The 25961-nt window shown below is 38.3% G+C and overlaps 1 protein-coding gene across 1 annotated transcript in view; it reads right to left on the bottom strand.

Annotated features, from left to right (window-relative positions):
* Window positions 1-25961, bottom strand: part of FOLH1B (Putative N-acetylated-alpha-linked acidic dipeptidase) — a 52332-nt gene that overhangs the window by 14175 nt on the left and 12196 nt on the right. The window contains exons 5-13 of the mRNA XM_046684674.1: window positions 19234-19359; window positions 18261-18447; window positions 14191-14284; window positions 11307-11405; window positions 10361-10446; window positions 8694-8813; window positions 6462-6544; window positions 4981-5044; window positions 1181-1248 (exon numbers count right to left, since the gene is read on the bottom strand). Coding sequence (XP_046540630.1) covers window positions 1181-1248; window positions 4981-5044; window positions 6462-6544; window positions 8694-8813; window positions 10361-10446; window positions 11307-11405; window positions 14191-14284; window positions 18261-18447; window positions 19234-19359 — 927 coding nt within the window. The remainder of the gene's footprint in view (window positions 1-1180; window positions 1249-4980; window positions 5045-6461; window positions 6545-8693; window positions 8814-10360; window positions 10447-11306; window positions 11406-14190; window positions 14285-18260; window positions 18448-19233; window positions 19360-25961) is intronic.

Genomic DNA, 25961 nt, shown 5'->3' with positions numbered 1-25961 from the left:
AAATAAAATAAAATAAAAAATAAATAAAATTAAATTCCATGCTTTTGAAACCAAAGCTTACTGATATTTAGGTTTTATTTAAAATATCTATATCTGAGGGAAATGGTTGTATTTTTCTTGGTAACTACATTTCAATTGGTAATCATATTAAATAGGCAAGTCTTTTTGTCCTTTCCAGTTCAAATCAGTTAATTAGCAGTAAACAACAAAAGTCTGGCACAGGAAAACTCCTTCATCAGGACTAACTTTAGGACAGTGGATTTCTGGGACAGAAGAACTAAATAGCTGCCTGTCAGTCCTATAAGAATTCAGGCACCGCCTCTCTGACAGGTTCAGTATCTTGTGCTGCTGTCAGAATTAAGATGACTTTAGCTGTCAGCCCGGCCCAGTGGGGCTCAGTGGATTGGAGCCCAAGGCAGGAAGTCGGGAAGTGGGGGACATGGTCTCATCTAGCCTCTGCCCTAAATTGATTCACCCCCATGAGTCAGCCCTGGTGTTTTTACACATCTTCTTTCTCAATTAGAAACTTTAACTCTTCCTGTATCCTGAAGTAGTTGATACCATTATATTAAAGACTATAAATCAGTTTTAAAATTAAGGAGTTAAGGGGCTGGTCCAGTGTCACAGAGGTTAAGTGTGCAAGTTCCGCTTTGACGGCCTGGGGTTCCCTGGTTTGGATTCGGGTGCAGACCTACGCACCACTTGTCAAGCCATGCTGTGGCAGGAGTCCCACATATAAAGTGGAGGAAGATGGACATGGATGTGAGCTCAGGGCCAGTCTTCCTCGGCAAAAAGAGGAGGATTGGCAGTAGTTAGCTCAGGGCTAATTTTCCTCAAAAACAAAAACAATTTTAAGGAGTTAAACCACAGGACGAAGTCCTTGTTCAGCTATTGTACAAGTTGTGTGACTTTGGCGGCTAACGTTTTCTGAGCTCAGTTTCCCGGTTCTCAAAATGGGGATGGTAGACACATTGCCACCCAAAGGCTGGGTCAGAGTGGTGTGCAAAATCAGTAATGTGTGTAAACAGTTCATTAGATATAATGTTTTTGCAGTGGACATTTGCTGTGTAAAAAGAGACGAGTTATAAAACAACACAGATGTTTAACATAACAATGGTACCTCAAGAAAGCATCATTTGTAGAACTTAGATTTTCTTAAATTATATTTAATTCTTTTTACCTCTTTTGTCAGGTTGTATACCAAGCTGTACAGCAGTGGGGTACAATCAACTCTCAGAGTGTAGTTTCCTGAAAGATAAGGAGAGGATAGATTGTTTATTTCATTTCTTTATTTGATGCTTTCATTCAAAGACCATTTCTAACTCCTTAGCCAGGATGATCCTTTTAAAACCTAAGTCTGATCAAAACTCTCCAACTCATCACTAAATAAAATCCGTCATCCTCACTGTGGCTTTCAGCGTCATACATGAAACAACCCTGGTTCATCTCTCCAAATCTTCACCTCCCACTTTGCTGAAGCAGACTCCTTCTCAGGTCTTTGCACATTCTGTTCCCTCAGCCTGGAACAGTGTTCTGCATTATTTCCGCATGACTTATTCTCCCACTTCCCTTAGACCTCTGGACTCATGTCATGTTTTCTGGGTTTTTCCCTAACACCTAAAAGAGCACAGTCTCCCCCTCTACTCGGGCCAATCTCTTTTTCTCTCAACCTTGGTTTATTTCTCCCTTGTTACTTACTTATGTAACATGTTAAATATTTGGGTTTTTTATTGTCCATCCTTCTTCTAGACTATAAGTTCCATGCTAACAGGTGTTCTCTTTTATTTGCTGCCCTATCCTCTGGGCTTAGAACTGCTCAGGCATGTAGCATTCGCCCAAAAAACATTTGTTGTAAAAATGAATTTGTAAGCCAGGCACTCTCTGGCTAGTCCTGAATAGAGAGCAGAGATGGTGTCTGCATTCCTCAGGAACTCTCTGCTTGATGAGTTTGGGAGTCAAGTGAACCAGCCAGGACAGGGCCCTTGGGAAGCTGTGGGAGCAGAGGGAGGGGAGGCTAAATCAGGATGGGGGCCTGGGGAGGGGAGGTTAAAGCAACTTCATTAAGGAGTAGCTTGTAGAAATGCCCAGACATGTAAAAGTACATGATGCACTCAGAGAATGGCAAGCAGCTCTTATCCCAAAGCTTGAAATCCATGACTGGGAACAGCAAAAGTTAAGGCTTTAAAAATAAGTACACAGGCTGGCCCGGTGGCGTAGTGATTGGGTTTGCATGCTCTGCTTTGGCGGCTCAGCGTTCACGAGTTTGGATCCCAGGCACAGACCTGTGCACCACTCATCACGCCACTCTGTGGTGGCATCCCACATACATAATAGAGGAGGATTGGCACAGATGTTAGCTCAGGGTCAATCCTCCTCACCAAAAAAATAAATAAATAAAAAAATAAGTACACACCGCAGCAGAAGTGTTCATGGAACTTGAAAAACTGATTCTAAAACTCATCTGGAAGAATAAATACGCACAAATAGCCAACGCAATTTTTAAAATGGAAGTGCTGGTAGGAGTGTAAATTAGAGGGGCAGGGGAGGTCATTTGGCAGCATCTATTACAATTTAAGGCACATATCCCCTGACCAAACAATGATTCTTGTAGCTTACTACTCCACCTTCACATTATAAAGAAAAAGGCATGGAAATAGAAAGGATATTTACTGTAACAAACTGAAGCAATCTGACCATCAGCTCGAGAACTGATATATAACTTGCTCTACTGAATACATTGTAGAAGTCTTAGTTTCAAGTGAAGTAGATCTAATGTGCTGCTGAATGAAAAAAGCAAGTTGCAGAGCCATTTAGCTGTAATATGATATCAAAAATCTGTATAACGCAGTGAGAGGCAATAGAACGTGGTGGTTAGAAGGAGAACGTGGGAACAGAGCAGCTTGATCTGACTCTCAGCTCAATCCTTTACCAGGCGTGTGACCTTGAGAAAGTTACGTTATCCCTCTGAATCTCAATTTCCATCTTTATACAACAGATATAATAAAAGTACTCACCTCACAGAGTCATTGTGAGTGTTAAATAAATTTTTACATGTAAAGCACTTAAGACAGCACCTGCTACACTGTTGGTACTTTATTTGTAAATTTTGCATTTTAACATGAGAAAGCCAAGAGATCGTTGATGGAATTACTTGAGAAATGAACATTTAATAAAATTTTAAGTATAAAACAGATTGAGATAAGTGGTGTCCCAATGATAGAGTAACGTGTGTGTCATTTGCTGTTGATTCTGAAATGATGGGGAGACAATGCAGCATTTTAAGGCGGGGGATGACATGATCAGCAAAATCCAATGATTTAAAAACATACATTAAAAATCAAATCTTAAAAAAAAACTAGCAATAAAGAGAACATTATTCTAGTTTCAAAGAATGTCTGGAGTATTTATTGTGTGTGGCAAAGGTCTTTCATTTAACGTGTTTTTAAATAAGGGTGATAATAACCCAAGCTAACATTTTCAAACATTTACTCCGTGCCAGGCAGAGGTCTGGGATGGTTGCAAATATGAACCTCTTTTGCCCTTACGAGAACCTCTGAGATATGAGTTCTTAGTAACTCTACTTAGAGGTGAGAAAATTGAGACATAGAAACTAAGTAACAACCTGAGGTCACAACTAGGAAGTGGCAGTGCTGGGAATCAGGAGGCCAGGCCCTTAGCCATGAATCTGAGAGAAGGAGTCAAGGATTGAAATGTACTGTGGGACTAACTTAGGGGACAATGAAGGTCAGACACGTGCACAAAAGAAAATGTAAATGCCACCGTGTCTCCAGTAAAATGAAACGTGTCGATTACGGTTGATGTGGCAAATTTACTAATACACTAAAGAAAAGATCCTAGAAGCCTACCCTTCACTCATTTATTCACTGATTTGTTGCATGCATGCAACAAATATTTATTTAATGAGGCATTAGGAATTAAGGAGTTATCAAGCAAGATCCTGTCTGTTCCTTGCTGAAGAATATCATCTGGTACGAGGCAGTTTGTAAAACAAATAACTTAATAACGGCAAACATGAGTGCTACAAAGATATGGCTTCCCTGAAAAAAGTCCCATTTCAGGGGAGACTGTAAGTATAAGAAGGGAACAGACAGCGTGTTGCACAGCAATCTGAGCTCAGAGAACAGCAGTTGCAATGGCTGGGAAGTTGCACATGGTCAAGAATAGAAAGACTAGTGGGTCTGGAGTATAGTGGCAATGGACTGTTTGATCTTGGAAATAGACCTGGGAATGTCCTTTAGTTCGAATCTCTGCTTATTGAAAGCAAATCCATTCTTAAAGACCTGTCTCAAATGTCTATCGCACTTCTCAAGGCTTTCCTGAAGTTGCTGTCATTCTCTCCTCTGAACTCCCAGACCATCCGATTACACCCTTACAGTCCCTGCATATATCAGAATCCTAAACAGATATATTTTATCATCTATACTGAGCCATGAAGTCTCGAGTACCAGCCTGTTCTTTACTAACTGCTGATTCCTTTGAAATACTGGAAAGTACACTGCAGAGAGAGGTGCTCAGTACATAGTTGCTGAATTGAATAACAAAATTTAAGAAGAAAAATACTCAGTGAAAGATGAAATCTTGGACATCAGCATTTTTTCAAAATTTGTATGCATGATATTATGATGAAACTGGGTTAAATTTAAATAATGCTTGTTTTGCTACCCTATTCTAAAATCATACAAATCCTTAGTTCTATAATTTACTTATTCATTTAACAAATATTTACTAAATTCCTACCATAGACAAGGTAATCTGTCAGATGAAACAAGTCAAGGAGCGCTGCTCTCCCAAATTAGCACTCTAGGGCTCACAGCTGCCGTGAGTCAGGGCAGCACCGACAAACCAGCAGCAGAGTCCCTAACCACATGGGAATGGATCTGCCTTCCTTGTCAGTACGTGATGTATTAACTGCTGCTGCTCCCCCAGCACATCTTTCCCTTTGAGACCAATGATAGTCACCTTCTATAGAAGAATCAGCATTAATATAGGCCACGCCACGCTCTTGAAGGAGTCTGGAATTCTCCTATTTAAAAAAGAAAGGAAACCATAAACAGAGAGCCATAACTTCCCCCTAAAAAAAATGCACATCTACACTTACTGTATGCCGATTTCTGAATTAAGCCGGCCTAAGTCCACCACAAATTTGATATATAAGATTCTCAAAAAAGAGTTTGTTTAAAAGAATTGCAATGAGGATTTTTGGTAAGAAATAACAAGCAAAACATTTTTAAGACTAAAATTCAAGATGAAACTGTCCACATTCTTAATATGGTAAACGGAAAAGGAGTTGATTTCTTAAACATACTATAGTTTATCTTTCAAGAAAGTCTCTTAGCAAATGTGAATGATCTGAGACCCTTTTGGTGGAAGTCTTCCAGGGAACATCTCATTATTTAAGGAGCAAACCTTGCCTGATTCACAGGGAATGAGCTATTTCAAATTTATGGATTAAAAATACGTGAAGTCAAGTCATGTCTCTATGCCCTTAAACATGAAGTTGTTTTCCTGTGTTATGCCACCACCTACTGGTCAAGATTGATCATTGCACAATTTTAAAACAGAATAGCCAAGTTGTTTTGAGACATCAAGTGGATTCTGAGTCTCCAAAACATGCAATTTTCTAAGAATCCTGACTGTAAGAAAGAAAAAGGAAAAAAACATGCAACTTTCTGTGACAAAAATAATTTGAAAGAGAGAAACCACACTCTCAAAATATTTAGGCTCTGACACTAACATAAATCTTTCTCGTCTATAGGAGCACTACTATTTTTTTTCCAAAGAAAAGTGAAGTTTCCAGGGCTTCTCATAGTTCTTGAAGTATATAAAAGGAGCCAAATAAATATGTACAGCATGACTGGAAGTTAAAGGAGTAAATGTTAACTTTGCATATATTTACTTCACAGCTAATGCTCCTATTCCACAAAGCCAACAATAAATACATGCAGGTAAAGTTACTCTCCAAGGAGTCTATGAAATATTCTGTGGTGGGACTTTCTACCTCACTTTCACGTGATTTAGTTGAGAGTAGGGCATTATGATATAAGGAAGATACACGTGAAAAGTATAGCTCACTGTACACGTTCAAGGGGGTATTGCAATGTGGGTAGCTTTGGGACCTAATTTCAAAAGGGGAACAGGAACACGATACTTATTTTGATGTTTGGTTTCTAGTGAATTTACTTATTTACTACTATCACCTCCCAGAAAGTGAAGATAAGTTATTTTGATAATTGATATGAAGTGGCTTTTAAAGTTCAAACAAAATAGTTCTTTAGTGACAAAGATTTTTATTGTTGATTTTTGAACAAGAAGACGTTGTTTCAGATTTTCTGGAAAACAATCTGAATATTTTGTCACTGGATTCATTTGTTATTTTTACAATTAAGTCCTAATTGCTTTATTATTATGAAAATCCATATTGTAGCAACTTATTAACTAACCTCTGCCCACTCAGTAGAACCAAGAAGACCAAACTCTTCCGCATCCCAGCTTGCAAACAGAATTGTCCTCCTAGGCCTCCACCCTAAAACAAATGTGCGTACAGATAAACGCTGGGAAAACGCGTAACACATCCAAGACACGGCCAAGCCCAACAGAAAAATAAAACAAAAATGTCATTGACTGTTCAGGAAGGGTGAATTGTGGTGAGAATCTTTAGTTATATCATTCCCTTTTGCAAGATTTTAAAACTGATTTGTCAATACAAAATAGCACATTTGTGTCGTAAAAAGGAAAAATGTAGACAAAGTAAGAATTCCGTGAGACCGTAAAATATTCTAATAGGTTTATAATGATTGGACATGTGCAGGAAGCCGGCTATGCTCTGCAGCTGCCAAGAGTGAAAGAAACAAGTGCTGGATGCGGTCTGTGTTCTGAGAGCAGACACAACTGAGAGAACAGCCTTTACAACACTTCGGTGTTGTTGGGGCATCACACGAACGATTGTCCAGTGTCAGCTGCTTGTGTGATTTCACTCCATTCTCTTCCGGCATTAGTCAACAGAAGCTCAGTTAGCAAGAGCAATGTCTGTCGCTGCTGAAAACCACATAATTCAATAGGGAGGTGATATGGCTTGGCGTTATAAACACGGACCCTGGAGTTAAAGAAAGATCTTATTTCAAATCAGGGTTCTTTCACTTACTAGCAGCATGACTGAGAGAAAGTTATTGAGACTAACTAAGCTTCCTTTTCTTCATCTGTACACCAGGAATCCCAGAGGTGATGAAGATACCAACTCGATTGTTGGGAGGATTAAATGGAATAATATTTACAAATACAGCACTTAAAATGTGCTCCAAAAATTGTAAGGAGCCATTATTTTAGTAGGTATTTCATTTGTGCTTATCAAGAATGTGCATGCCTACAGCTGAGTCCAGCGTTCTATTTTTGTCAGATTTCCTATTGTCATTCCTCATCATTGCATTCTTTCGGCATATTCTATCATTGTTTCTGTGATCTTTGTATTTCCCACAGGGAATCTTCTTGCAAAATCATGAAATTTTTTGCAATAATCTTAAGCACTACCTAATTCATGAGCTATGTAAATTCAGGTCTCCATAGTTCTGTTTTCTTAAAATATAAGACAGCTGTGTGGAAAAAAGAATACCACCTTTACCTTTTATTTTAAAGAGAGACGTCACAGTTTTGTGGCCTGGTAGCCAGAAATTTGATTTTTAAGCTGTGGTTCTCTGACTCTGCTACACACTAGCTATATAATCTTGGGTGAATTATTTGATTCTAGAAACGTTGGATAACTTATTTGTAAAATGAGAACAGAAAGAACTAGGTAAGCTTCTCCCTGGTTGCTATGAGTTTAAAATAGAGAACACAAGTGAAAATATCGTTTCGATGAGAAAATGAGTACCATGAAAACTTAACATATTTTTACCATCATTTTTATTGTTGCTAAAAAAATGTGGGTCACATTTACAGCCCCCAGACACCTTGCTTGCAGGGTCAGTTAACAGAAAGGAACTTTTGCTCTCAATGTGTAAGGATTATTTTAAAAAGCAACCATTTGAACTAAATTTTGTCTTGGTTTTCATATGAAGATTCTAAAATGACAAGCAATGGTGCTAAGAGTACAAACCTAAATTCTGCGAGGGCAAACCAAGACTCGGGGTGTGAGAACGCAGACATCAAACTTTTGATAGAATCCTACCAGGAAGCAAGACCAGCATTGTCCTGAGTAAGCTTCGATCTCCTCACTTCCTCAGGACACGTGACCTGAGGAGCGAGGCTGGAAGAGCCTAAGGAACCTCTGCTCGTAGTTTGGCCAGGATGCTTTGGTTTCTGACCTAATTTTGGTGTGTCCTCTCCGGTGAAGAAACCCATCTCCATCTTCTCAGTTGCCAAGAAAAATCACTAACAGTATAATTCCTTTATTTCAGATTATAATTTTCTATATAAATATCAATAATTAAACATTATTACATAAATAAATGCAAAAATAAACAACACAATTGACTTATCAAAATAAGTAACATAGCTACTATTTACTGAAAGCCACTCTGTGTTAAGTACCCCCGAGTACTCTTTGCTACTAAGATGATAAGGTTTGCATGAATCCTCTCAGTGGACTTTTCACACAAACCCATGAGAAGGTGGTACTTCACAGAGGACTATACTGGGACTCAGAGAAGTCGGTCTTTTTTACATTTTGGTGATATTACCTTCTTTTTTCAGTGTTCCAAAACTCCTCACAATTTCATGAACAACAGCTGCTCCACTCTGAGGGTCAATGCCACCAAACACCCATGCGTCACGGTGACCTCCAAGAATAACATATCTGTCTAAAAAGCATCATTGCAAAATTATTTGTCATTTCAGGTCAATAACAGGGTAAGTTGCAAATGACTTGATAGCATCTAAACACAGAGCTCTCATCACTCAAAGAAAGATAGCAAGGCTCCCAAAGACTTGAGTAAACAAATTATTTTGCTCTGATTTTGACATATGAAGAAGATATCAATGTGACAAGCACATGTACACATCAATGTATTATAGTAATAAGTATAGATGTAATGATAAGTAAGTATAAAATTATCCTCTTCACCTCTTTATATAATTCTCTAGTATTCTTGTTACCTACTTACAACTTTGTTTCCAGTTTTTTCCAAGAGAACACAGTGGCCACGTGCTAAGTTCTCCAATTTCTACTCCTTCTATTCAATTTTCAAGGTACAGCTCAAAGATTTTTCCCTTCTATGAACCTTTCTTATTTTCCAGAGAGGGAGGGCATTGCTCCCCTACCCAACTCTCAGGGCCATCTTTTCATATCTGATAAAGCACCTACCACACTTAAATGTATGGCTCCCTTCCCACACTGTGCCCTCTTTGTTCCAGGTCCGTGTCTTTTTATCCCTTCATCCCCAATGCCTAGGAGAGAGCTGGCACAAAATAGGTACTCTGTAAGATTCAATAGCCAGTTATATACCATTGAGTAGTCACTGGAAGCATAGCAACATTCTTGGTCCCTGAAAAAAATCACTGACTGCTTGTAAGAAAAATATGCAATTTAATTCTATCTGTTTAGGTAAGAAACATATAACTACATAATTCCTAAGGAAATGGAACATAGTGAAGACCAATTATAATATGTATGAATCAGCAGGTCATCTGAAATCCTGTGGAAATCATGTGTTTATATATTTCATCAACTTCAGTGGAAAACAAAACCGTGTAAAGATTTATTACTTTAATTTTCTGAGCACTTTTATTTTTATTTATTTATTTATTTATTGCTGAGGAAGATTCACCCAGAGCTAACATCTGCTGCCAATCTTCCTCTTTTTGTATGTGAGCCACCACCACAGCATGGCCACAGACAAGTGGCGCAGGCCGGGGAACCAAATCCAGGCTGCCAAAGTAGAGTGAGCTAGACTCAACCACTAGGCCACTGGGACTGGTCCTATCTTTTATTTTTTTATTGAAGAATCTTTGGCATACAATATCTTCTTAGTTTCAGGCGTACATCATAAGAGTGCTATCTTTCACAGAGATGTTTGTAGTTATCATGAAGATATTTCCCCATGTGAAATATGTGGTGAACAAATCTGGAAAACTCAGAGAAAACACCTCAAAAACAATTCCTCTGCCCTTCCTCCCATGATCCTTTAACTGAAGCACATACGGTCTATCACTAACTCCAACATTCACTTTTCTCCACAACAAGCACCACAATACAAAATTACTTCATATTTATGTATTTTGTGTATGTACGTTCCATTAGGGCAAAGAGTTGCTTTGCTCAGTTCACCCTACATTCCCAGAGCTCAGAGCAGTTCTTGGCACAGAAGACTTGCTCTGTCAATACTTGCTGAGCAAACGATTGATTTACCTGGTTCCACTGCTCCTCTGAGAGTGCCAATCACATTGTAAATTCTTGTCACTTTATTGTTGGAATGGATGTGCATCTTGACTTTCCTAATGCAAAAATAAAGGACATATTTTAAAAATACTGGTTAACAGATTACTACCGACAATTATTGTTTGTTTATTTGTTTTTTGAGGAAGATTAGCCCTGAGCTAACATCTGCGGCCAATCCTCCTCCTCTTTTTGCTGAGGAAGACTGGCTCTGAGCTAACATCTGTGCCCATCTTCCTCTACTTTATATGTGGGACACCTACCACAGCATGGCTTGCCAAGCGGTGCCGTGTCTGCACCCGGGATCCGAACCGGGGAACCCCAGGCTGCCAAATTGGAACGTGCAAACTTAACTGCTGCACCACTGGCCCAGCCCCTACTACCTGCAATTTTAAATCTTACATCATTGTTTAAAAGATTTCTAAATGTACACTGGCAAAAATTACATGGGCCAACTGTCCAACGGTAACGATGTAAGTTCAACCTGTGGGTTCCTTTCCTGCTGGTACTAGATAGATTTTACTTCTTTCAGTCATTCTCTGTAATTTTTTTTTTAAAGATTGGCACCTGGGCTAACAACTGTTGCCAATCTTCCTTTTTTTTTTTTCAAAGATTGGCCCCTGGGCTAACAACTATTGCCAATCTTTTTTTTTTTTCTGCTTTATTTCCCCCAACCCCGCCTGTACACAGTTGTATATCTTAGTTGCATGTCCTTCTAGTTGTGGGATGTGGGACGCCGCCTCAACGTGGCCTGACGAGCGATGCCATGTCCGTGCCCAGGATCCGAACCCTGGGCGGCCGCAGCGGAGCGCGCAAACTTAACCAGTCGGCCACGGAGCCGGCCCCTGTAATTGTTTTGTTTTTTTTTTTAAAGATTTCCTTCCCCCAAAACAAGTTACAATAAAAACAGTCTCTTAACCGTGTAGAGAAGTTTCCAATAAAGCCAGGTCCAACATTGTAGGGCACCGGGAGACTTCCCTTCCAGCTGCTCTCCGGTGGTGCTGATCCACCCATTTTTCTGTGAACACAAAAAGTATTATTAGCTGAAGGAAAACTGTGAAGTTACAAGTTAAAACATCAATGAACTCGTTTTCTTGAGTGTCTGTTCCTAACGACTTCTCTGAGTCAGAGACAATGCAAAGTGCTTTGCATATGATGTGCCATTTAATCCTTACCACAACTCTTAGGAAGGTGGCTCCAGAAGTCTCCCCACTTCACAGATGAAGAGCATGAGGCTTCAAGAGATTAGGCAAATGCCCATGGTCATGCAGCTTCAAATATCTGATAAAATCTCAGACTCTGTGTTACCAGTTGACAGTAGTGAACCCTGTATAAAGTGCTCTCCAGAGGATGCTCTGAAGATACAGCTTGACGTCAAACTCTTCGGGATATTCCCTTATGTGATTTCTCCCCCTGACAAAGACACTCAAAATATGTATATAGTCATCCTTGCAAAGTACTTTCACACACATCTCTTAGGGAGAGAGGAAGAGCAAGGAAACGGTCTTCACTTCAACCAGCAGCCCCTAAAAACTTCATGCTATATTTTTTCAATTCAGAAAGGTAGAAAGATGCAGGTGGATCAGCGAGTGCATGCCAGTAGCCCTGGTTCTCTCACCAGGTGACTGAGAAGATAGATGATACTGTTTATGGATGATAGAGCATGGATGGACTTTTTCTTGATTTGAGCATGGAAAGCAAACGTACCTTTGCTAAATAGCAGCAGATAGAAGAAGGTGGTTCCAGATGAACTTAAGAGAGTGGAAAACATTGATGTGTCTTTTACGGCTCTCTTTCGGCTCACGCGCCCCATGCACCCTAGGCTTTGCAGTGGAGCATGCTCTGCAATCTCTTCCTTCTCTCTGTGCCCGCACATACGAGCTTGTTCCCTGCCTACCTACGTGAGGACACGAGAGCAGCTCAACTTGACCTAGAATGTACCGCACACCCAATACTGAAGCAATCACTAAGATTATCTTCTCGTGGGAAACTAAATATAATCTTCTGTTTCAAAATGCTCTATCAGAGAGTACATGCTTACTTTCTTTTTTCCTACCTCACTAGGGAGTTTGGCTAATAAACATCTCAAGTAAGATATTATAAAATTTATTTATCTATTTACAATAAAATTTCACATAAGAAGCATCAAGTAACATTAAGGGACCTTTTACATTGGTAAAAAAGTGTAACCAATAGTCAAAATAGCAGAGTATTAAGTATGCAAACTTACAAAAAAGTAAAACATTTTTTTCGCAAAAAAAAGTTGTGAAGGCAAGTGAAGAAGAACATACATATGCTTGATTATACATAAAATATTTCTACAAAACTATATTGTAAACTAATAATATTGATTGTCTCTGGGGTGGAAATGGGTAAGAGGGAAACTTTTTATTGTATACACCTTTGAATTTTGAACTGTGTAAATGTATTTCTTTTTACATCATTGGGAATATACTTTATGCATTATTTTAAAATCTTCCCTTTTCACTTAACAGTATAGCATAAGCACATATCCACATCATTAAATATTCTTGTACAACATATATTTTAATGGCTTCATGCCTATCATAGCTGGTAATATACTTGACTACTTATCAATTATTGAAGATTTGTGTTGTTTATAGTTTTCCACTATTACAAACATCGCTAAAATCACTTTCATCCCTTAAATATCACGAATCTTTAGAAGTTACTTTTATAAGTATGTTTAGACAAATGCGTAGTCCATGGCACCCTCAAAAGTTGTGCCTGATCTTGAATTTTAGCCCATATGGTAAAGTTGAGAGCCTGAAGAAAAAAAGACCGGGTGCTATTCCTTAATCTGTCCTTAAATTGGACAGATCGCTCCAACTTGGATGTCAATCTCTTCACCTGTAAAAATGAGAGCACTGCCCATCCTAAGAAGTTTTCTTATCAATACTAGAATAAAACGATTAAGAATGCCTTGAACTCAAAGAAGAAAAGGGACTAACTGGCCAGATGCTTTGGTCTCTAGCAATTCCACTTTCAGAGAAGCCCGTGCTCTCTCCTCCTGAAGGATAATGGAGAAGAAGGGACATGTAGAGGGGAGAAAGTGGGCAGGAGAGGAGAAAGAGTTCCAATGTCAGGTTAAACAATAACAACTCTTTCAATAAGGAAAGCAGAGGGGCAAGGGGAATAGAGATGAAAATGAAATGGGAGTTGCACTCACAGTGTTATTCCAGGTCCTCCAAGAAGCAGACAATAAGAGGACTAGAAGAGTAAGTGATTTACTGGGAGAAAGGTCTGTGAAGGAAAGAACAAGGGAGGCAGGGAAGGCTGGGAAAGCCATGAGACTGCCATGCAGGTCTGATACGGGGTAAAGAAGAAAAGGATGGAAGAAAAGAGTGTCAGGTGGCAGCATCTAGTTGAGCAAGGCTGTCAGGGAGTCCTGAGCCAAAGTCTCCCATCAGAGGAGTCCTGTGCCTCCCAGTAATGGACCCTGCTGCACTCAGTCGCCGACTGGGAGCATCTGTGGAAGCATGGCCTTGACACACACACAGTGATGGATTTTAAAGCCCAGTGGCTGAAGCAATTGATCAATTACGCTCCCTGCAGTTGGAGATCCGAAAGGCTCGTTTTCATGGCTGTTACACACTGGATACTAATACATAAAGTAAATTCCGGGATAGAACCGCTGCTCTATAAAATGGTGATAAAATTATATCCTCCACCCATCTCAGAGAATTTCAGTATCAAATAATAGAGACAAAAGCGTAAAAGGTGAAGATTGCCAGTAAGGAGAATTACCCAAGGAGCCATCTGTTTGTTTCTTACAAACTTACTCCAGGAGCTTCTGTGCGTCATCGTATCCAATTGGATGAACAGGAATACTTGGAAGACCAACAGCCTCTGCGATTCCACGTCTATAAGCATATTCTGAAAAAAGTTGAATGTACTAATAAAAATTCAGTCCCTTTCAAAGGTTCTCTGAAAATCACATTAAACACATTCTTAATATTGCATCTACCAGAACTATTAAAATAAAAAACACAGATAATTTGAAATGTTGGCAAGAATGTGCAGCAACTGAAACTCACATACATTCCTTATGAGAGTGTAAAATTATACAGTCACTGGATGACCTTTTTGAAAAGTAACGTTAGACAGAATTATGCACTAGAGCACAGCAATCTCACTCCCAGGTATCGACCCAAGAAAGACGGTAACATATGCCCACAAAAAGACCCTACAAAATTGCTCACAGCAGCTGAATTCGGGTAGCCAAACAGTGGCCATGGTCCAGGTGTGTGTCAACAGGAGACCAAAGAATCTGTGGCATAGTCCCACAGTAGAATTATATTCAGCAATTAAAAAGAAGAAACTACTCGGGTGGGCCCGGTGGCGCAGCGGGTAAGTTTGCACGTTCTGCTTCAGCGACCAGGGGTTTGCCAGTTCGGATCCCGGGTGCGGACCAGTGTACCACTCGTCAAGCCATGCTGCCGTAGCAGGCATCCCACATATAAAATAGAGGAAGATGGGCACATATGTTAGCTCAGGGCCAGTCTTCCTCAGCAAAAAGAGGAGGATTGAAAGCAGATGTTAGCTCAGGGCTAATTTTCCTCAAAAAAAATTTTTTTAAAGATAAAAGAACAAACTACCAATACACACAATAACATGGATAAATCTCAAATCATTGTACCAAGTGAAAGCAACAAGGCACAAAATAATATATACGTCTGATTCTCTTTATAGGAAATTTGAAAACAGGCAAACTAGTCAATGGTGACAGATATCAGAAAATGGTTGCTTCTGGGGGCTGCAGTGAAAATTGACCAGAAAAGGGCACAAGAGAGCATTCTGGAGTCACGGAAATGCCCTATATCTTATTTTGAGTGGCAAAGAAGTATACAATTTAGAAAATATATTGGGGCCGGCCCCGTGGCTGAGTGGTTAAGTTTGCGTGCTCTACTTCGGTGGCCCAGGGTTTCACCAGTTTGGATCCTAGGCACAGACATGGCACCGCCATCAAGCCATGTTGAGGCAGCATCCCACATAGCACAATCAAAGGGACCTATGACTAGAATATACCACTACGTACTGGGGTACTATGGGGAATAGAAGAAGAAAGAAAAACAAAAGAAGATTGGCAACAGATGTTAGCTCAGGTGCCAATCTATAGAAAAAAAAAAAATGACTGAACTGAACTCTTAAGATCTGTGCATTTTACATGTACATGAGATACATGTAAACTCTACCTCAAAATAAAAACACATATTCTGCAATTTCTTCAGATTTAAGAAAAATAGGAGCATTTTTCCATTTTTTCTCCAAATTTTTAAATTATCTAATAAGAACTTTAGGTGACTGCAAAAGTTTGTTCTTCTTTTCTTTTGAGGAAGATTAGCCCTGAGCTAACTGCTGCCAATCCTCCTCTTTTTGCTGATGAAGACTGGCCCTGAGCTAACATCCACACCCATCTTCCTCTACTTTGTATGTGGGACGCCTACCACAGCATGGCTTGCCAAGCGGTGCCATGTCCGCACCCGGTGAACCCTGGGCAGCCGAAGTGGAACATGCATACTTAACCGCTGTGCCACTGGGCCAGCCCATAAAGTTTATTCCTCTTATGGGTAAAATGACATAATGATATGTTGTGTAGGATTTGTTTTAAAATTCTCTAGAGTAATAACCAAAAAAGGGAGGATGAAGAGATGAAACGAGAGTGACAGAATGCAGATAATTATCTCTATTTTTGTATGTTAGAACTAATACAAAGGAAAATTAAAAGGAAAAGAAAAAGAATAGGCCACAAAATGAAATTCAATAAATGTGAGCCCCATTGGGATAACATGACTTTCTCCGCTAAAATGCCATCACTCAATCTGAGGATAATCAACAGAAATATTCCAGTTAATCTCAATTTATGTACATATTTTTAACTTTTTATAACTAACAGAGCTTGGGAAAAGTTGCATTTTTTTTAAAACTTGGAAATAAAAAGGTACAGTAAGTAAAGTTCAGGTAGATTTATGAGATTTTATTATAGGATAATATATATTGCTTAAAAGAATAATCTATGGGGGCTGGCTCTGTGGCCGAGTGGTTAAGTTCGCAGCTCCGCTGCAGGCGGCCCAGTGTTTTATTGGTTCAAATCCTGGGTGTGGACATGGCACTGCTCATCAAACCATGCTGAGGCAGCATCCCACATGCCACAACTAGAAGGACCCACAACGAAGAATATACAACTATGTACCGGGGGGCTTTGGGGATAAAAAGGAAAAAATGAAATCTTAAAAAAAAAAAAAAAAGAATAATCTATGACAGGGACCGGCCAGGTGGTGCGGCAGTTAGGTCCGCATGCTCCACTTCAGCAGTCCAGGGTTCGCAGGTTCACATCCCAGGCGCAGACCTACGCACCACTTATCAAGCTGTGGCAGGTCTCCCACATACAAAACAGAGGACAATGGGTATAGATCTAGCTCAGGGATGATATTCCACAGCAAAAAGAGGAGGACTGGCAGCAGATGTTAGCTCAGGGCTGATCTTCCTCCAAAAAAAGTAACAATCTATGACAACGTACTATGTTCCAAGAAGACTTACAAAGCCAAAATACATAAGCTTTAGAGCAGTCTAAAATTTGATAGAAAAACCAAATGAAGAATAAATCTGGAAATGCCACAGATACTTTGGCAACCTATTCTAGCCAAGTTATACACCTTAGTTAGTTTTAAACCACACAAACTAAATGATCATAGATTTTTGTAAATGTCACCAAATAGCCAACTACATTCAAAATAAATTAGCTCCCTTCGTTAATGATCTACTGTTTTACGGGGGGCATTTCAGCATAAGACAAGCATGAGGACTCTGGAACCAGACTGTCTGAATTTGGATCCCAACTCTTCATTTAGTGGTGTGATGATCTTAAGGAGATTGCTGACTTCTAGTCCTGCTTTCTTCCTCTGTTAAATAGAGATAATAATTCTATGAAGCTTATAGAGTTGTTAATACATGTAAAAAGCTAGCATTTAGGAAAAACTCCTTGAAAGTTATCACTATTGTCTTTATATAGCAATGATGCACTAAGCATTTTCTAGACTCTATTTTCGAAATGTGTCATTTCAGGGGCTTTTACAGAACTTCTGTCCTACTATCCCTTATCGACAACCGAGAAATCCAAAAACTGTGAAAACCATAAATTGGGGAGAATTTACTTGGCAACAAAACCTGATCTGATATAAACTCATCTGAGAGCAAAATCTGACTTGAACAGACACAAGGCTATTTATACTTATTTACCTCTGCTTAGTATAATTATTCATACATTTTGTTTGTTTTTGTTTTTGCTGAGGAAGATTAGCCCTGAGCTAACATCTGTTGCCAATCCTCTTTTTTTGCTTGAGGAAGATTAGCCCTGAGCTAACATCTGTGCCAATACTCCACTTTATATGTGGGTCGCCCCCACAGCATGGCTAACAAGTAGTGTATGTCTGTGCCTGGGATCTGAACCCACGAACCCAGGCCTCCAAAGCAGAGTGCACCAAACTTAACCACCACGCCACAGGGTCAGCCTCTATTCACACATTTTGCTACAAAAATATTTATATACTTGCTTCCTGTATTATGTATTGTCCCAGCCTCCTATGTGAGTGTTATGCAATATAGGGTAAATGCACCATATTACTCTTAAATATCTGAAAATGTCTGAATTCCAAAACCCATCAGGCCCAAGGATTCCAAATAAGGGATAAGAGACCTGAACCAACAATTTTCAAAGTTTGAAACTTTTTAATTTACTTCTTAGATGCAAAGAGAATAAGAAAAAGACATAGCTTGTTATATCAAAGGAAATCCTTTAATAAAATCACTTACAGATGTTGTTAAGTTTCCTCTGATGATTAAGGCCACTCACCATTTGCTGGGTAACCAGGTGTGAGAGGATCCCCTGCACCATTAAGATTTAAGATATTTCCACGCTGGACACCGCCGCCAGGAAGATTCCAACCGTCTGGATAGGACTTGACTCCAGGTGCAAAGTAATCAGCAGGGTCTGAGTACAGAATGACTCCTTTGGCTCCTGCCAGCTGGGCATTCTTAACCTAGAAAACACAATGTTTTTCTTATTTCAAGGTGGTTGTTAAAAATTTTATAATATCAATTTTCAAAATTACATTTAAATAAGTAACCAAAGTTTTTATCTTCAATCTTTTATCATTAGACCTACAACAAAGGACATCTCACATAGAACTGGCTTTTTCTCTTTCCTACTACAAGCTCTAAAAAGGAATTTCCAGGGCTGGGTCAGCCCGCAGAGCAGCAGATTTGGAAAATGTTCACATTAGTATCAGCGAGAACTTGCTTATCTAGAAGCACAATAAGGAAGTAGATTTTACAGGCCAGATTCCCATTTCTTCTTTGGCTGAAAGGAAATATATTTGAAATTTAATTTCCCACCAAAGAAGAAAAAAAAATTAACAATCAAGTGATAGTAACTTTAAAAATTGCTGTCTATAAATTGGTTTCTCTTATCTATAATAATTCACATTAAAATTTAATTTAGGAATTATTTTCAAAGATAATATTCAAAACAAAGACACTGAAGGTTAACAACAAATCCAAGGCATGCTTTTTTGTAGACCATAGCATAATTTGTAGGTATAGAAAAAATCTCTGTTCTCCCTGAACTTCTACACTGGCTGAATTCCAGCGATCCAATTTGGAACCCCCGTCTATACGCTAGCCAATGTGCTCTCCCCAGAAGGTAGGCACGTTACAGAATATGAGAGAATCACGTCCTCAGAAAGCTTTAAGGATCTGGCTCTACACATGGAAGATACACTACAACTTTTGCTATTCGGGGACAAGGAAAAAGAGATGAGTTTTACCTTATTTCCACGGAAAATTTTCCCGTATCTGGCAATCACAATCTTTCCAGAGCAATTGATTTTCATGTCCCGCTCCAGTTTAAAGAAGTCTTCAGTTCGGGCATAGTTAACATACACTAGATCACCCTGTTGAGATCAGGAATGATTTAGTACAAGCAAGATTTAACACAGAGATTTCTCTGGTCTGTTCCACATCTTTGAAAGAGGGAAGAGGCAGAGTAAGCAAGATGGTCAGAAGTGCATGAGCTTCAGATAAGAGATTCAAGGAAGAAATGAACGTGAATTGCGAAGGCAATTAGCTGGGTTTGAGACATGAATTACATACATAGTAAGTTTTGTTCACATTTGTCTCCTCTAGAATGGCTGTAAGACTACAGAAGTGTTCCCCAGAAACTGCATGTAAATATACACATTGCTGCATACAATTGGAAGGGGTTCAGGCACCCTAGGTTAAGAAGCCCCAGATAGGAGCCTTATTCTCTTCAAAGGACATTCACAAACAGTAGCTTATTCAGTCTTGACAAGCACCACGTAAGGAAGGTCACATAATATCACTGCTTTATGGGTCTGGTTTCATATAATTTGTATGATTATGTGCAAGTCTTACAACACCTCTGAGTCTCAATATTCTCATTTGTAAAATGGCCTGTTAGGTTAGATCAGTGTTCTTCAAACATATTTTTTGCTCACCTTCTCCCTAAATTAATTTTGAAAAGCAACATACCCCCTCATATATTTTTAACCTGACATCTAAAATTGTTTATCATACCTTAAGTAGCAGCAAAGAATGCAATTTAAACAGAAACAATTTTAGAAGCAATTTGACCTCACTTTTTTTTTTTTTTTTTGCTGAGGAAAATTCACCCTGAGCTAACATCTGCAGCCAATCTTCCTCTTTTTGTATGTGAGCTGCCACCACAGCATGACCAGTGACAGATGAGTGGTGCAGGTCTGTGCCCGGGAACCGAACCCAGGCTGCCGAAGCAGAGAGAGCTAACTTAATCACTAGGCCACCGGGGCTGGCCCTCATCTCACTTTTTATATGTACCCAAAGGAATTTAAATACTACACTGGTATACATTTCAACACCATCCATTTAAAAAGTATAGGAACACTCTCTTTTCTTCAGTCAGAATTTTATCATTCTTTTTCCTCCTTGAACTTGTACTTTATATCCCTTCCCCCAAAGCATTTTACTCTAAAGTAAAATATATTCGTACTGGACACTGGGATATGCTGCCCAGAGTCCCCTTAGATTCCCCTTCAACGAAGGTGTTCTTGCTCCAGCTGCAGGGAAGGCTTTCTGCAGACAGCTTTCAGTCCCCTTGCTCAAGGTCAGCTACAGACAGCCACCTTGCTCAAGGTCATGCCTCTTAGGATGCCACACACTCAGTGACTGATCGATGTGGGAGTAGAAAGATCTGAACATCTTAGTTCACACCAGGACAACTCTGAAGGACTATCCTCACTCCAGAGCTGCCCACTGGGTCGGCTGAGGCTGTCCTTAAGCTGGCAGTGAGGGTGACTTCTCTCTCTGTGTTATCCAGCTTCCTTCCCCTCCCTGCCACAGATATTGATCCCAGGAGAACACTCCTTAATTAACATCTAGCACACTAAATCCCATTTCAGTTTCTGTTACCTAGAATCTGGGTATGCTTGAAAGTCTTTTATTAATCACTGCCAAACTTCCCTTAATTAAGAATACACTCTATATAAATTGAATTTTTAAAAATATTTATTTCCTGTAACAGGTTGTATGTGTTACAAAAATTCTTCAGGAGTAAGTTATTATTATAATTATTTGTAGTACCAAATTGAGTCTAACAACATCATTACAAATTTTTATAAATAATACCTAAGCATAAAATTTTACTTGAAATACATCTTTGAGTGTCATGGGATGTTAAAACATTAGGTCATGAATCTGTGGATGAATAAGTTATTGCTAGAATGAGCCAGGATTCAGCATCAGTTCTATTCACGTCTTATTCGTGGACATAAGTTCTGAGAAAACATGGGAAGGGAACGAAAGAAGTTTTATTATGGAATTTTCACCAAATTATTTAAACTTCTTCCAAGTTACAACCCCCAAAATCACACACTGACTTATTATCCAAGTTAATTCTAATGATATCAGTTGGAAACTCAATTAGCCTCATCTTTAATTTTGTTCAATTGCAAACCATTTGACTCGCCAAATCATTTGTGACCCAGCTATTAGAATCTTTCAGTATCATCTCTTTGTTTGGAGCTCTAGAGATTTTCTACAACTCTGAGATATGTTTCATATTGTTTTAGGATAGGTAGGAGGTGCCTTTGAGTCATAAAATATGAGAAAAATGACCATAAATAGGAGGTGGGGACGGAGTATCAGCAAGGCCTCACCACAGGCTAGTTCTCAATTCCACGAAAAAAGTACACTGAGAAATTGATGATGCAACTGATTTCTTTAACAATCCCATGTTTGCCTTTGAAAAGTCGGTCCACACCCTAGTTTGAAACCCCTGTCCTGCACGATTTCTAATATCCTACAATTTTATTTTGCCATTGTTTTCCTCTTTGACTACGTTTCTCATAGCATGTGCACAACGAATTTACAACAGATGCTAAAATCAAGTTGTTTCCAAGTTGACTCTAAGATTCACTTGACAAACTTGTTGAAGATGTATCATTATGTGCTCAGCAGTGTTCCAGGCATTAGGCACACAGCAAGTCACTGTCGTTGAAGGAAGTTACATTCACATGGAGAGCCAAGAGATAAGATAATAAACAATAAACTAATAACTGAGTAAACTGTATAGCATATTAACTTGTGCTGTACAAAAATTCAAAAAAAGTTTAAATAGAGCAGGCAAACAGTGAACTAGTACTCAGGTGGGTGCAATTTTAAATAAAAAGAGGAAAGTCTATTGAGAAAGTGACCTTTGAATCTTTGCTTCATTAAAAGGATTCCTCTTAGCTCTTGTATTTCTTCCTAAAACCAACGCAATATTAATGCAACATTAGTGATAGCACCATATGTCTGATTTACAACTATTAGCCTTCTCTGGAGCTCACTCTTATTCTAACTGTGAATAGAGAGTCATTAATCAATTGGATTTCGGTGAATTTTGTTTTAGTGTAAGTGTCCCATTTGAAATTTATCCCTATTGAATATCACCAACTTTGGGTAGACTACTTCTTTAAATGTCTGTAAACTGTGGCTATCTTTTGATAAATCTACAATCAACACAAAACAACTATGATGGAGAAGGGATTGGAGAAGACATCAGTTTAAAAAATGACAGCAAACTTTGAAAATGAAAACAAGTGTGATAGATAGGCCCTCTTGGCACTTCACAAATGCAAGTTGTCACTGTTAGTTAGAGAAAAGCTTTGTTTTCAGACAATGACCTTCTTGTAAAATCTACACTGTACCATTGTTCTATGACTGGGAATAAATACAATCTTGCACTGTTAGCCTAGAATTTTCTGTTTCTTTCAAGCTTCCATCTTCTTGCTCTTGTTAATAGAGACACAATTGGGAGGTGTTATGCCAGTGGTTCTCAAAGCACAGTTCTTCAGCCCTCAGAACCAACATCACCTAAGACCTTATTGGAAACAAATTCTCAGGCTTCACCCACGACCTACTGAAACTCAGGGGGCGGGAACCAGAATCTGTGTTTTACAACCCTCTAGATTACTGTGATGCATGCTGAACTCTGAGAACCACTAAGTTAGACTATATTTTAAGGACACTGTCAAACTGCTAATTTCAAATAGCCTAAACCAGAGCCCAGTATTTTACGCTCAAGAGGATTCAGACGTAGATCCAAAGATTACTTATCGTGAAATATCCTAAACACACATACAGACATTCATAATTTTAAAAAGAATTAACACTTCACTGGTTGGGTTACAGGTGATCCAGTGAAGCACACTAGCCAGCAAACTCATCCAATATTTGAACACAAACAGTGACCCCATGCAGAATCACATGCTCCTTCCATCTTTCCATTAATCTGCAAGAGTTGAAGTCTACTTGAAAGAAATGAGTTAATAATCTCTATGATTCTCTTATGAGTAGAATAATTTTGTCAAAGTCCAAAAATTACTTGGGGGACTTTAACTGATTATACAATAAACTCACAAATTAATCTGGGTATAATTTTCTCCTTATAACATTCTGTCTTCCCATCCAGAAACATAATCTGCTTCTTTATACACAATATCTTCCCTGTTCAATAAATTTCATAGGGTTCTTCAACTAGTTCACACTTATTTAACTTTTAAGATTTTTAAAGTGTATTTTATATTTTATGGATATTTTAAATTAAATTTCTTTGTTATATTTTCTGCTTTTATATACTATTTGTCCAAATTTACTTAATTCTAATCTGGTAATATTAATGCTATTTTTAAAAATAAAATTTACTAATTAGCTTTTTTGTATATTCTGGTTATACAGACATATCACTATCAATAATGAAGAAGGAGGAAGTTAATTTGAAGACCCAAAGTGAAAAAACATAAAAACAACAATTGGACAGTATCAAAATTTAAGATTTTTTTAAATAAAGGGAAGCATAGATAATATGAAAAAATAGGTGAAAAATTAGGAGAAGCTATTTGTAATATCTAAAACTGATGTTGAATGAATAACCAAAATATTTAAGAAACCCTTACAACTTAAGAAAAGGATGGAAATTCAACAAGAAAAGAAAAAGCCTACAGTTAACGATTTCACAGAGTGAAAAATCAGAGTAGCTAATAAATATATTTAGAGATGAGCAACCTCATATGTCATCAGAGAAGGGTGAATCAGAACAACAATGAAACAATTAAGTGGGCAAAACTTATAAAGTGATGTCATTTCAAGTGTTGATGAAAATATGAGGAGAAAGGAACATTCATGTGTCGTTGGTGGGAGTATAAAGTGCTACACGCTGGACCTTGCAAAATTAAGTATGCCCTACAATGCAGCAATCCCGTACATGGTTTATTGCACACAAAAAACACCTTGTAAGCCCCTATGGGGGCATGTATGGACATACGCACTCCAACACTGTAGAGTGTTAGAGACAAACCATATGTTTGCCACTAAGAGCTACATGTGTGTGCACATAAGACAGAATAATATGCAAGAATGAAAAGTAATGAACTATCCTGACATAAAGCAACATGGATAGATTTTTAAAAGACCATTAATTGAAAATAATAAGAAATCAAGTAAGACCTAAAGTATACTATTTATGTGAATTTAAAATATATCGAACACTAAACAAAGCCATGTATTTTCAATACATACATTGCTGAGGATGTAAATACATTAGGGTGGGTGTGGGATGGGAGAGGGATAGAAAAAAGGAATGAGATTGAAGAATAGAGATAAGAGATGAAGGGAAAAGAAAATAAATGAGGGACCTCACAGGGACCCATATGGCAGTGTGCCTGAACCTGAGGGACAAATTTAAGTGACCTCAGTACACCTGAGATGTAAAATATAACATCTCTTCATTTTCAGTTCTTATATCCCTTATTCCTATTTCATGACAATTATGAAATAATTACAATGATTGCAAGCAATCTTTTTATGTGCCAATTTTTAGGGAGATTTTTCCAACATTATATATCCAATATTATATCATTAAGATGTCAAAGTGTCCATTTGGAGTAAATTTAATACAACCAATGGAAAATATTCTTCTATTCTAAGTTTGTGAGAGTTTTTAATTTATAAATAAGTTAATGAATCAAATAAATTTGAAAATCGCTGAAATAGTATGATTTTTACCTTACTTATTAAAAATATGGCATTGCCTAATATTAAATCATCCTTATGATCTTATAATAAATCCTAACTGACTAGTGAAGATGGATTTTTAAATATCAATTCAATGCTACATGCAAATATTTTACTTAGGATGTTTCCAATGACAGCCCAAACCCTGAACTCTCTGTTGAGCGTTATACCCAACTGTCAACTAGCAACTTCTTGTGAATATATCCCAGGCACTTCAAACTGAACAAGTCCAAAACTGAGTGTACTTAATGTTCACCATCACACTAGAAGAGAGAATTTTTAAAAAGATACTAATAAATTATATCCAGCTCTTTCAAACTTAGCTTTCTTATAAAAAGCAAAGTACTGTGCAGGAAGCTGGGGATCAGTCATAAAATTTCTGATGATAATTGTGCACACTGCTTTACTGAGTAAACCGCAGAAAGTTTTCTAGAATGACACTCAAGCTCTTCATACGAAAAGGGCAATGAATACTGTTATTCAAACTCTTTGGAAATTCATCAGTGCTATACAATGGTAGTAAAATATTTAGTATTTTCATACAATAGAAATTATCTGGCAATAAAAAGGAATAAGCAACTGATAAATGCTACCTGTGAATCTCACAGAGTCTATGCTGAGTAAAAGAAGTCAGACACAAACGATTATGTGCTATTAATTCCATTTATATGAATCTCTAGAATAGGAAAAAACTGAACCATGGCGGCAAAAAAATCAGAAGAATGATTGCCTCGGGGGCGTGTGGAGTTGACTGAGAAAGGACACACGGGAACTTTCCAAAGTAATGGTAATATTCTCTACATTGAAGGGGGCTGGATTCCATGGGTATATTCATTTGTCAAACGCCGTTAAACGTATATTTTGGATTTGTGCATCTCACTGTAGTAAATTTTATCTTAAAAAACACTGTGAACAAAAAAGAATAAGTATTCCTTTCTCTTACTGC

The sequence above is a fragment of the Equus quagga genome, chromosome 14 (genome assembly GCF_021613505.1).
Source record: "Equus quagga isolate Etosha38 chromosome 14, UCLA_HA_Equagga_1.0, whole genome shotgun sequence".
Taxonomy (NCBI): domain Eukaryota; kingdom Metazoa; phylum Chordata; class Mammalia; order Perissodactyla; family Equidae; genus Equus; species Equus quagga.
The sequence above is the reverse complement of the archived record's forward strand: the minus strand, read 5'-3'. Positions and strand labels throughout refer to the sequence as shown.